Raw genomic sequence first — 13,442 nt, 5'->3', positions numbered from 1 at the left:
ACCTGTGAGAGATGCACTTACATAGCCAAACTGGAAGCAAAGCTCTCCCAGCTAAGATTGTGCTGGACAGTCAAGAGGAGAAGGTTAACACCTGCACTACACCTCAAGCAACTCATAGCCCTTCAAAACCCACACCATCAACACCCACACATAGCAACACTAAATCCACATATGCAGAGGCCCTTAACATTAACCTGCCCAAGCAACAAGGACCTCTGAAGCTGAAATGCAAACAAACACCAGTCACAACCAAAGTGACACATAGCTCAGAACACCAGTGTGCCACCCAACAACAGCCCCTAAAGCAAGACAATGTACCAAACACTTTAGCCATAGGTGGCTCTACAGTCAGGCACACTGATGTCCCACTCACCAGGCTGAACAAGGAGAAAATTACAGACAGTTGCCTGTCGGGTGCCAGGATCCGCCACATAACGCATGCACTCAAGTCACACCACAACAAGTACAAATACAACGGTCATTGTCCATGCTTGAGTGAATGACTTGAGACGTACCTCCCTGGACTACATGAAAAGAGACATGGAAGAGCTCTTGGATCATGTGGCCTAGGCAGGTATGACCCTAGCCCTGAGGAGCATCCTACCTTCGCCCAGAATGATACCACAGTATAAGGACAAAATGATTGACTTCAACAATTGGCTAAGCTTCTGGTGTCATTCAAAGGGGATCCAGTATCTGTCTGCCTGGGAAGACATGATCGACAAACCACGATGCTTTGCCAAAGATGGTCTGCACCTGTGATTCAGGTTACTGGCTAAAGCTCTTGCCACCCCTATAGTGCCTTTTTTAGACAAGGTTCAAAGGATAAAACCACCACCATAACAGATACAAGCATGCAAAATCTGAAGGTAATGCTACTCAATGCTAGAAGTCTAAACCTCAAAATGCATTCTCTCGAGGCACTCCTAAAAATGGAGAACATCAATATCTGTGCAGTAACTGAGACCTGGTTCAAGGCTCCAGAGAGCACACTTGCAATACCAGGCTACAACTCTTACCACACTTTTCAGCCACAAAACCAAGACCGAAACACTAAAGGTGGAGGAGTGTCCATATTCACCAAGGATATTCACACCTCCAGGCTAGTTGCCCAACACAATGCATCTGAAATTCTCCAGGTGCAACTAACACTAGGTAAGACAGCAATCCAAATTGTAGCTTGCTACAGATCCCCCACCATGCCCGAAGATTCTCACTACACCTTTCTAAACATACTGGAAAATATTAAGATACAACCAAACACCCTAATACTGGGTGATTTCAACTACCCTGCCATTAACTGGGAAAACTACTCAGGTACCAACTCCTTTTCCCAACGGTTCTTGAAATTCATAAATTCCAATGCCCTGGATCAACCAATCCATTGTCCCACCAGGGGCAATATCCTAGACCTGGTCATTACCAACATGGGAGATCGATGCTTCACACCATTGGTCACCCCCACATTGGTCAGGTCTGACCATAAGCAAATCACCCTTGACATCCACATCCCACCCCCACCCCCACCCCCTCCAGTAAGGAAACCTCCTTAAAAAACTTCTCCAAAGCCAACTTCATGCTACTGAAGTCAGAAGTTACAAACTTCATGACACCCATGCAGACGGAATCTGAAAGTTCGACTGCAGAATCCTACACTAAGGCACTGTACGAGCACATCCACTCATGCATGAATTGTGCCATCCTAAATAGAACCAAGATGCTCTTCTCCAAAAAAAGGAAGCCAATCTGTTGGTCCCCTGCTATAAACAAACTATATAACAGAAGGAAGAAACTATTGTAGAAAAGACGAAAATCCCAGGATGCAAAAAAACTCCCTCACCAGCCTCAGTAAGAAGCTGAGATCCCTCATAAAATCCTCAAAAGCTAGTTACGAAAATAAAATTGTCAAAGATTCCAAAGACAATCACAAGGCATTCTATAGTTATGTCAAGAATCTAAATGGCAATGCTCAGATCTGCTCTGAGCTACAACAGAATGGCATTAAATATACTGATCCCAAGGATATTGCCAATATCCTGGCAGATCAATTTAGTGCAAACTTCACCCCCTCTCACCCCCTAAAGGGCCCATCTCAATACCAAAAGATTGACAAATTCTGGTAATCATGGCCACACAGGTAGAAACCGCACTCTCCAAAGCTAAGAATACAGCATCCATGGGACTAGATGACATCCCAGGCTGTGTATTACATGAACTACAAAATGAAATGGCACCTCAACTAAGTGTCATGTTTAATCATAGTCTCACCTCAGGCTTCGTGCCCACTGAGTGGCACACAGCTACAGTTATCCCACTCCACAAGGGGGGATCCGCCTTGGATCCCGGGAACTACCGTCCCATCAGTCTGACAAGCTTGATCTGCAAGGGCATGGAATGCATTATCATGGAACTTATAAACAAAGACATTGGCAACCTTCAAACACTGGACCCCACCCAGTTTGGGTTTGTGAAGGGCCAATCTTGTCTCCTTAATCTGATTGACTTCTTCGAATCAGTCTCCAGAGCTGTGTACGAGGGTAAGGCGGTCCACAAACCCTATCTGGAACTCGCCAAGGCCTTCGACACAACCCCCCACTCTGGAATCATAGATAAACTTACTAAGCTGTGGATTCCCTACGTCACTCGATGGGTTGCCAACTAGCTTACTGACAAAACCCAGACTGTAAAAGTAGCCGACTCCAAATCCATCTCCAGACAAGTGACAAGTGGAAAACCTCAGGGTTCGGTCCTGGGAGCACTCTTGTTTGGCATTTACTTCTCTGGAGTACAGGCCAACACTACGGGACTCTGGCTAACAAAGTTTGCAGGTGACTGCAAACTGGAAGCCATTATTGAATCCCCAAATGATGTGGATATTCTACAAAAGGGCCTTACAGAAACAGATGCCTGGTGCTAGAGCCATGGGCGCAAGCTTAATGCCAAGAAATGTATAGTTATCCCCTTTGAAAAAAACATGTACCCATGAATTACCACATAGGTGGCAGTACACTAAACATCAAAAGTGTGATGAGAGACTTAGGGACACAGGTGGACAGCGGTCTCAATTTCGATAACCACATCACCACAATAGTCAGGAAATCCTTCTGTGTGGCACACCTCATCACTAAGGGCTTTTCATCCAGAAAAATGGAGGTCATTGTCCCACTGTACTCATCCCTCATTAGACCCATTATAGAGTATAATATCCCATTTGGTATATACCTCACAAGACATCTGCAACAGCTGGAACGGCCACAGAAATACCTCACTAAAAGAATCACAGGTCTAAAGCAGATGCCATATGCTAACCGTCTAAAAAAACTCCAGCTATACTCTGTGGCATATCGTCTACTCAGAGGCAATTTCTGCTTAACATACAAGGCCATGTCAAACCCTGAGCTGTTGAACATGCTCCACTTAAAGAAATCTCAATCCCTCAGAGCCACACACTCCAGGGATCTAAACCTTGTCATCACAATGAACAAAGCATGCTGGAGAGATAGGTTCCTGACTCAGAGACTCCCCATACTCTCGAATAGACTGCCCATACATGTCAAGCAGAGCGCCTCCTTGGCCCTCTTCAAAAGGAACCTTGATGATTGGATGGGAGATAGGAAATTCATCCCAGGGATCATGTCAGTCACCCTGCTAGACAGGGGTCCAGAGAAGTAAATATTGTGGGAAGAAATATCCAGGGAATTGTTATGGCTTGGCTTGTATAGGCCCTAGAGCCGATAGCCTTGTACCAACCTATGAACCTATAAAGACAAAATATTGCATTTATACATGGGCATATATTTTATATTTGTTTGCAGTGATGTACTGAAAACAATATAGGCCTTCATGTACCATCCTTTGTAAATACTTGCAGTTATATATCGTAAAAAAATCAGTTAAACACAGAATACAGCATTAACTACTTTATTTATACCCACTAAAAGCTTCAGCTAATCTGGTGAGTCTCCTACTCTATTGGGCTTTATTGTAGGTAATCTCCTCATTTGTTAGAGAAGACATAAGGCAATTATTATTTACCTGTATTTCATCATACTGCAAGACTATTTCAAATAATGCAAGTTGTAAATAGCAGGACTGAAACTTCATTCAAATTGTTACATTTTATATGTGTGCATAGCTTGTCTCTTTGTGAGAGAAGTGTTGTCTGGAATCTTTCTCTACACTTTCAGTCTAGGTTCTACTTTAGACAGTTATGGCTTGCATCTCTAAATTGCAGTTTCATATAACAGTCTGTGAATTTTGTAAAGCAAAAGCAGAAGTTGTACACACACAGAAAAATGTAGCAGATTAAGGATTTTTTTTCAGTTCCTTTCAATTCAACCTTCATTAAACAAAGCATAATACTTTTACAGATGGAAGTAGTACATACACTTCAGGACAATAATGTGTGTTTTAATAGTTTTCTGCCTAATTAAGGATATTCTCCAAATACTCTCCTTAAACCGAATACATTCAACCTCTCATTGAAATGAAAAAAATATGTTTATACATAACTGCTGCCTGTACAATCCACTAAGTTGCACATGGGCTTTCTCTTTAGTAACTTCCACCTCTGTAAAATATTAGAATGTATAAATGTAACTGCTGTTCGCGTATAAATGTAAACAGAAATGTAAACAGAAATGTAACTACTTTGTGCTTAACTGAAACTTCGTATAATACAATGTAAGTAAATGGAGCTTTCCTCCCCAGGCCTCCACTGAAAATCGGTGTTACCCAGTTGGACTTTCCTGGTAAACAAACAAACAAATAAATAAATAAATAAACATAATAAATAAATAATAACTGTAAGCATATAAGGGATGGTTTAAAATAAAATAAATAAATAATAACTGTGAGCATATAAGGGATGGTTTAAAATGTATACAGAAGTAATATAACAGGTCATTTCTCACTAAACTTTATGCTGGTCATTCATGTGATACTGCAGCCTCCATTCCTCTCCTACAACCTCCACTCTGACTATGGTGTGCTGCCTGACTGAGTTCAGCCATCTTGTATATGCATTTAATATTGTGGATGAAATTACTGTATTATACAATTATTATACTAATAAATATTTTCTTGCCTAAACCAAACAAAATCCTCTCTGTACAAAAACTATCTGCATGTACTTCAACTACTGGATAAGGTAATAGATAGTGTAAATGAAGTTATGTGCCAGTATAAATACTTCTTTTCATTTGTGTATAAGTACATACATTTATATACATGAAAAAAATAGTTGTATGTGTATTCATGCAGATGTATATCTATAATTTACAGACATATATATGCATACTTACATATATTTCTTTAGTCATACATTTACTTTTGTATTTATACAAAGAATTGTCACATAAACCCTATATATATTTGTATACAGATGCTGTTCTGTGTACAGATATGCTTATGCTTTCTTTTGCATTATGATAATAACATTATAGATACGTAATTGCAGTTACACATATTTCTTCTACCAAATGCCTTCACTTTTGAAAAACCTTATTATTTTTTAAATCTATTTTAATACAGCCAAAATAATGAAAATAAAATACTATAGTATTCTGTCCTTCTTGTTGCTACCTGGTCACCCCATTCAGCTAGCTGGTCAGGCCGAAGCTTATGTAGCTTATTGTACCTATGATGGCACTGGTGGCTGGAGCAGGTGATCTCTGTCAGAGATGACAGGTGCTCACCCAACTCTGGACAGATGTGTATTTACATATCTGCTCCTCACTTATGAGGTATTTTTTCAAAATGTTATCAATTACTTTAGCTAAAGGGTAAGTTACACTCTGGCGGGCATCAACTAAAGGCCTCATAGGTGGGTCCTATAAGGATTTGTGAATTTTCGGTAACCCAAATAAAGATGGAGTCCTTGGGGCTGACATAGTTAAATAATTCAACATAGATAAATCTATGAGTTGTTCACTGAACAAGTCATTTATGTTCTTTAATTCTCCTATAAGCTGTGTTGAATTCATTTAAACTAACTTTAGTATATGTGTCAGTATTCAACATGGAATCCATCTTTTGGGTATACCAATCATGTCCCATAACAACTAGTCCACCACCTTTGTCGGGTTTAAATGTTCTAATGGGTAGATTACAAAATTCAATAAAGGCTGCCCAGTCATTCTTCTTTACATTTTTAACCTGGTTACTTTTCTCTGTATATAACTTCCTAAAGTCTATTTCATTTATAGGAGAATTAAAGAACATTTAAAGACTCGTGGTCATGCTTAAGTAAGTTAAACTCATTAGTTTTGGAGGGCAGTTTCAACTTTTTAAATATAGACATTAGGGATTTGTATACATCCATCCCCCAAGATGAAGGTATTGATTTTGTCCTTCGATTTTTGCACATGAAAGGAGCTCTTGAAAGAGAGATCAAGTTAGTGAACATTCTATTAGACATTGTTTTAACAAACAACTATTTAATTTTTGATGACTAACTATATGTACAAAAAATTGGGGTGATGATGAGGTCCCCATGTGGGGGCAGCTTCGCAAATTCAGTAATGGCTCTCTGGGAAAGAGAATACATTTTTTCCTACAGTCATCTATAAGGAAAAATTATTTTCTACACACATTTCCTAGATGATATCCTAATTTTGTATAAAGGGAACCTGGAGGAAGAGGAAGGGTTTGTGGAACATCTAACTCATACAACTACATTTGTAAGTTTTATATATACATTTAATACAGAATCCATAGTATACTTAGACATTGAAGTGTTTAAGGACTCACTACAGGAGAGATTAGCAGCTAGGATCTTTAGGAAAGATATGTATTTCAGTAGTTCCCACCCTTACCACCAGAAGAAATCTGTAATAAAAGGACAATTGGTCCGAGCGGCAAGGATGGTAACTATTGAAAGTAAATTTATAACAGAATGTAATACGATAGCTGAGATGTTTTTAGCTAGAAGCTATCCAAGGGAACTTGTGAATGAAATGATGGAAGAAGTGACTTATAAAAGAACTAATGGCTTTTACCTTCCACTATTACAAGGTAGACCTTTATTACATAATAGGTTAAATAGTATTCGGGAAGCTAACAGGTGTCCATTGTCATTTATTTTAACTTATGGTCCCGAAAGTTGACACATTGTTTCAATCATTAAGAAAAACCAGGACCTGTTAAGCAATAACTTGGAATTGCATTCTTTGTTAGGTCCACAATCCTCTTTTACTTTTAAGAGAGGTATGAATTTGAAAAATTTTATAGAAATGAAACAACACAAGGTTATTAAGAATCCTGGAATGAGTAAATGTGAATCCTGTAAGTTTTGTAAACATATGAGTATAGAGTACTCATTTAATATTAGGGATCGTAGTAATAAGACTTTGTCAGGTAAATATAATTGTAATACTACTTATGTGGTGTACCTTGCTGAGTGCATCTTATGTCCCGCATTCTACATTGGAAAAACTGATCGTAGACTGTGGGAGTGAGTGTAAGAGCATCTTTACAATATTAAGAAAGGCAAGGTGGAAAATGCATTAGCCACCCTTATTAAAACTAACCCCACATGCAGTTTTAGGTTTAGAGTTATTGACCATATAGCTGGAGAGGTTAGGGGTGGTCCTAGATCTCCATTATTAGAAAGAAGAGAATTGATATGGCAGATTGGTTTCGATGCCTGTCATTTTCCTGGCATTAATGATAGTTGCTCTATTCAATGTTTATTAAAACTGAAAAGTTTATTTAGATAATTAACTAGTATAAGTAATCTTTGCATATGTTATTTGTTCTTGTTCTCAGCAGTATATTGTATGGTAATAGCTAACCCAGTGTCCTAAGTAGAATAGTAGTGGATGTAATATTGTATACTTTCAACTTTCTGGAGTTAGGTCTAAATTTCTACAGTGTAAACAACACTAGGCATAAGGTGATTTGCGTATATATTTAAAATATATCTAATGTATCAAAAATTGATTTAGGTATTTTGGAGTGTTTGGATTATTGAAATTATGTATGAAAATTATACATGTAAGTAATTTTATGCTTGAATTTGTGGTACACCAACTGTTGACTACATTCTTAGTGAGTGTATTCATTTAATTTTAATGTTGTTACTAGTTGTTTTAAATGAATGAAGTGTAGAAGTTAGGGACTGTATTTGGTGCTTTAATTAACTAATTGTTTAATTAGGGGGTGGAGGGAAGTGCAAAGTAGTATACATATATATATATATATATATATATATATATATATATATATATATATATGTATATATATAAACTGCTTTTGTGCTTGCTGTTTTTGTCTGAAGAAGTCTGGTCATAGAACCAGATGAAAAGCGCTTAACTTTATAGTGTGGTACTGTGGTTTCTCCATCCTTTATCAATTTTAATTAAAGAGCTGAATAGCTGAAGAGTCCGTTGGTGTTTGAGGTGCTTTGTCATGCATTTCTTGTCTTTCAACATGACAATTACTATTAACAGGTGAACCTTCCACATCTGCACAGAATGACAGTGAAGGCAGTGTGCTTGGTAAGGTTGCCCACACCTCCTTCCTCAGTATACAGTAATGTATGCTACTATAGCAATAACCCATGGCTGGATGTGGGTAATGCTGGCTTTACCCACAGTTGGCGTGGTTTGGTCATGAGGGTGAAGACTGGGAATAACTTATTAAGAAAAGTTTTAACAAAATTGACTGGGAATAACTTATTAAACAAGATAAAAAAAAGGCATATGACACTTTTCAACTGTATGTAACTTCCTGTAATAGTGCTGCTTAAAACCACTTGGAACTGTGGAAAGAAAGCTGTATGTCATAAGATTGCAGTGATTAACATCATTAATGATATATGCATTACTATTGTTACAACTGGCAATTGTATGCAACTTAAAAGTAGTAATACAAAAGTATTCAGACAACACAAATAAAAAATTTAATATTAAATGACTATCCTAATATTTAAACAAATACGGATGCCACGTCACTCTCACCACTGCATGAATGATTATGTTTCTTGTGTCTAAGGCCACAATACTTGTGTATGACAAAATTAAATAATCCTATGTGCAGTACTTCAACAAACAATACATTTCAAACTGAGGAAACATTGCATAATATAAACAACAATATGATATGTTTTTATTGAATTGCAAAGTATGAACTCACGTTAAATACTGAAGTAACATTTTTTCCTGCTTGTACCACTTAAGGTCATTCAGTACATGCATATTTAGGTACATCATCTTAGTAGAATGTATTGTGCAAAACAGTTAAAAATATGATTTTTCCTTATTTGATGCCATACAACATCAGTAAAGGGGAGTACGTGACTACTAAGGCATGGCTTTTACCAGCAATAATATGAGTGCCTGTTCTGAAATAAAACATTATGATTTTAAAATGAAAATGAATGCTAGATGAATGGAGACAGTAAACCATGCACTCCACAGCATAGCTCACAGGTATCAGTGCATGCATCAGTTATACTCAACGTGTTTTTACAGTTAAGGGAACACCTAGATATCATGGTCTATAACTCCGGACTAGACACTGCCTCTTTACCTGCACAATGTGATGCCATGCATGAGTCTGCCACATGAGTTCCCTTACTTCTGCTACTAGGTGGTCATCATTAGTCATCATAGGTCTGGATTTCAGAGCTGCAGTGACAGCATGCGTCACTTCACCACCAGATGGGTGCATGATCATGTTATTCAGAATGTAACATTCCACAAACATCTACATGCAGTAGCTAGGTCATACTGACCGGCACCCCCAGACTCATCTAGGCACCTAGAATGACTCATCAAGAGACCAAAGACCCTTTTAATGACAATATGGGTGTGGAATGAGGCTGTAGCAAAGTTGTCTTCTGCAGCTTTACATGGGTCTGTCACTGGTGTCATGAGCCATGCCTCCACTGGATATGCAAAATAATACCAAAAGGAAAAAAAAAACAAATGGGGGAGACAAAACAGAGAAAGAGAGCTTTAGTATTCTGCAGTCCATTTCCTATAAATAACTACTTAAATGAAAAAGAAAAAAATATTATTCCACTTACAAGCAAGACGACCACTACCATCCTATCATGCTGGAAAAGGCAGTGGAGTGAGTTAATGTGCCATATATAGGAATCATGTGAACTGCCAGGATGCTGGGTGAAGACGGTGATGCAGTTGATGCACCCTCATGCATCACACACTACTTGACAACTGATAGAATGGTAGCCCTTCATATTGTGGTACTGCTCCCCCATGGACCAATGAAGCCCTAATTGCAACATGGGTGCACTGTATCACACCAAGTACCTCAGGGGAAATATGCCACCCCATAAAAGGTACAAGTACTCTGGTCTCAGTCCTGAGATGCCACTGGGAAGTAGATGTACTGACTCATATGTGCCCAGAGTACATACTGGAACCACCAGAGTACCGTCAAGGCAGAAGCCTGTGAGATTCTCAATATGTCCCTATCTGCCTCTGGAAGGTCTCCTTTGCAAGTATAGTGAGGGCTATACATACCTTTGTATCCACAAGGAGTCCATGTATCCCCCCAGTGCCCCTGTGAGGGCCATACATACACACTAAGACACTCAAAATATCCATGCCCACTCTGAACCTATCACATATCTCCTGACAGCTAGGATAGCAAGCACAGCTGGGTGCAAGTGGCTTTGGCTCAACCAAAAGAAGCAGCTCACTCCTAGAAATAGCAAGACTAGCAGCACGCAACAGCATTATTGTGGATTGCAAAGTAAATGGAAAAGAGTGAATCTACCCTTTGTAAAGAATCTGTGGATGGCATTGAAAAACTCAAAAAAAATTACTATGAATCACAAGTAGGTGGGGAAGGCTTCATTATCATACACTGTTTTACATCATTTCTCATTTGCATCTCATTATGGTTTCATTTACTTATGCTCATTTGCAGCCATTGCATTTTAAAATAAATGACCTTTATGAATCACAGCTTTAGTGTTCTCATTCATAGACAACCCAGATAGCCTTAATGTGTTCTTGTAATGACTGCGACTATGAATACCACCCCAAATGTTAATAATCTGAGGGCACACAATAGATTATAATATGGTAATACATTTTAAACTGCAAGCCAGTTGTCCATAAAATGGCTTGATTCAATAAAGGTTCAATTAACTGAATTTTTATTTTAACAACTTTTAAGTAAACTGTGTAAAATATATTGGTCTGCTCATAGCAATGAAAAGACCAGCTCAAAGCAAATGTTTAAATTCAAGTTCATATTTATTTAGATACATAATTGCCAAGCACCATAATAATAAAACTAGATTTATTTAAGTAAGATAGGAGAGAGAGAAAGCAAACAAAGTTTAGATACAGGCAAAGGCTGGATTGATTAAAAAATTAGCTTTTAAGTAGAATATGAAAGATTACAAGACAGGCATAGAAAGGAACTATGAAGGAATTCAGGTTTAGGGGAGTTGGAGTTTCAGATTTAAAGAGTGGGAAGGGAGTTTTAAGGTTAGGGAGTGATCATGAGAATCTAGCTTTAGTGAGGGGGTGGGAGTTTTAGGTATGGAGAGCAACTGGGGAAGGTGTAGGGAGAGAGAGAGTGGAGGTTGTGGGTTAGGGTTCGAGAAGTTAGGCTGAGAAGTAGGTGGTAGTTTTAAGTTTGTGGTTTAGGCTCTGTTAGGACTTTGTAGTTTGTAGGACTGGGTGTTGGGATGGGTATGAAGGAATGGGAGATTGAGATGATGGAAGTTAGAGCACTTGCTTTTTTTGAGGAAGCGGCATTGTACAGGTGTATCTTGAGCTACTAGTATGTGTAAACCTCTAGTGGGCTTGTTCCTGTCACATTCTTCAGCAATTCCTTTACTTTTTCATCAGATAGTCAGCTGAAAATGTAAATTTACTCAGGAAAAGAAAGGAAGCACTGCAGTTCAACTAAATGGACTCTGAGGAAAGTATTAGTAAACTAGATGGGGTGAATAACCATTCAGTTTTGTCACGGACCCGGTCCTTTCTTTTATTTTTACCTGTTTTGCTGACATGATAAAGACAATTTAACATAAATCTCCCCTTTCAGGTAAGTTATCCTTGGGACAGTTGTCACTTGTGTGACTTAGTTAAGATCTTAAAAAGTTATGAAAACCAAAATGAATTCTAGAGAATTCAATTCAGCTACAGCACACTTAACTTGTATATTACACAGTGAGCAGGGTTACCGTCTGTGTTTTTACTATTGCAATTAACTACAGGAGAGTGCAAAAGCAGGCTTTATATCTCCTATATGCAACATGTAGTAAGCTACATACTATATTAAATTCACAAGAAGACGCCTGGAAGTTACAACAAATTTAAGTTCTGGACCACTTGAATACTTGTGTCTGAGAGTTATAGGAACATAGCTTCTCAAAAATATTGATATGAATTGGTAGCTGAAGTGATATTAGTTTGTACAATTGTCAAATTGTTCTGTGTTTTGTAAATGTGCTGGTGGATTTTCATTTGTAGGGTGTGGAATTTCTATTTTGCTTTATTATAAGGTAAGCCCTTTAATATTTCATTAGCCATTGTGAGTCATTAAAACAGAAAATGCCTTACTTTGTTCACAGAACCATACAGTATAGAGAAAAATGCAATTTTGTGCTAATATGGTAAATTAAATACAGTTATGGTGGATCATGTCATTATTTTATACTAAAATGGCAAATGAAAGACCGTTATAGGAGAAGATATCATTAGCTCTTCTTCATTTTCCCCCTTACAGGCTGCAAGAAACTGCTTAGTCAATGAAAAACATGTTGTCAAAGTATCAGACTTTGGAATGGCAAGGTAAGCACTGCAAAACACAGGAAAAGAATCAGAAATGGAAATACACGTGTGCCTCCTGAAAACACCAGGCTGAATTGCACACTCATGTTTTTGATTATGACAAAAGTTTATTGTTTAGCCTTTAATCTCCAGATTGGATATATTACTAATGGCTTCATAGTTCATATGTGATATCTGAGAAAAATACAGATATGTAGGGCGGCATAAAGGATGCAATGTCCTTTAAATACTGCTATCCAAAGCATTAAACCTAGACAACATCAATATGAAGGAAACATAGTCCTTTATCTGCACTTCTTCACTCTATATCACAAATCTAACATGCAAATATGTACAAGTTAAGGCACAATTTACAGTTAATGCTGCGTTTGGTGGACAGCTTATTTACTACTGAAACCACATTCTTAATTTCTGGAGCAGACTGCAACTTCTGAAGCAGGAAACACTAGTCAGAAGCATACATTTCTGATTTGTCATTTTCATGTTATTTGTTACTAATGATCTGCTATGTTGTCTCACCTATTACATATTTATTGCATTTGTACTGTACTGCCAACATCTGTACAACTGCGTTATATTTTTTATATATTAACTATTTAAAACCATTTTTTGCATGAAAGTTATTTGATATGCATGACAGACAGCACATCCCACATATAT

The 13,442-nt window shown here is 37.9% G+C and overlaps 1 protein-coding gene across 1 annotated transcript in view; it reads left to right on the top strand.

The window, feature by feature from the left end:
• The window catches only part of TXK (TXK tyrosine kinase), a 693,943-nt gene that overhangs the window by 619,556 nt on the left and 60,945 nt on the right, over positions 1–13,442 (top strand). The window contains exon 12 of the mRNA XM_044061415.1: positions 12,718–12,782. Coding sequence (XP_043917350.1) covers positions 12,718–12,782 — 65 coding nt within the window. The remainder of the gene's footprint in view (positions 1–12,717; positions 12,783–13,442) is intronic.

This window comes from Protopterus annectens, chromosome 2.part0 (assembly GCF_019279795.1).
Source record: "Protopterus annectens isolate FY-2018-M chromosome 2.part0, PAN1.0, whole genome shotgun sequence".
In the NCBI taxonomy this organism is placed as follows: Eukaryota; Metazoa; Chordata; order Ceratodontiformes; family Protopteridae; genus Protopterus; species Protopterus annectens.
Note: the sequence above shows the minus strand (reverse complement) of the source record. Positions and strands in the feature narration are given on the sequence as shown.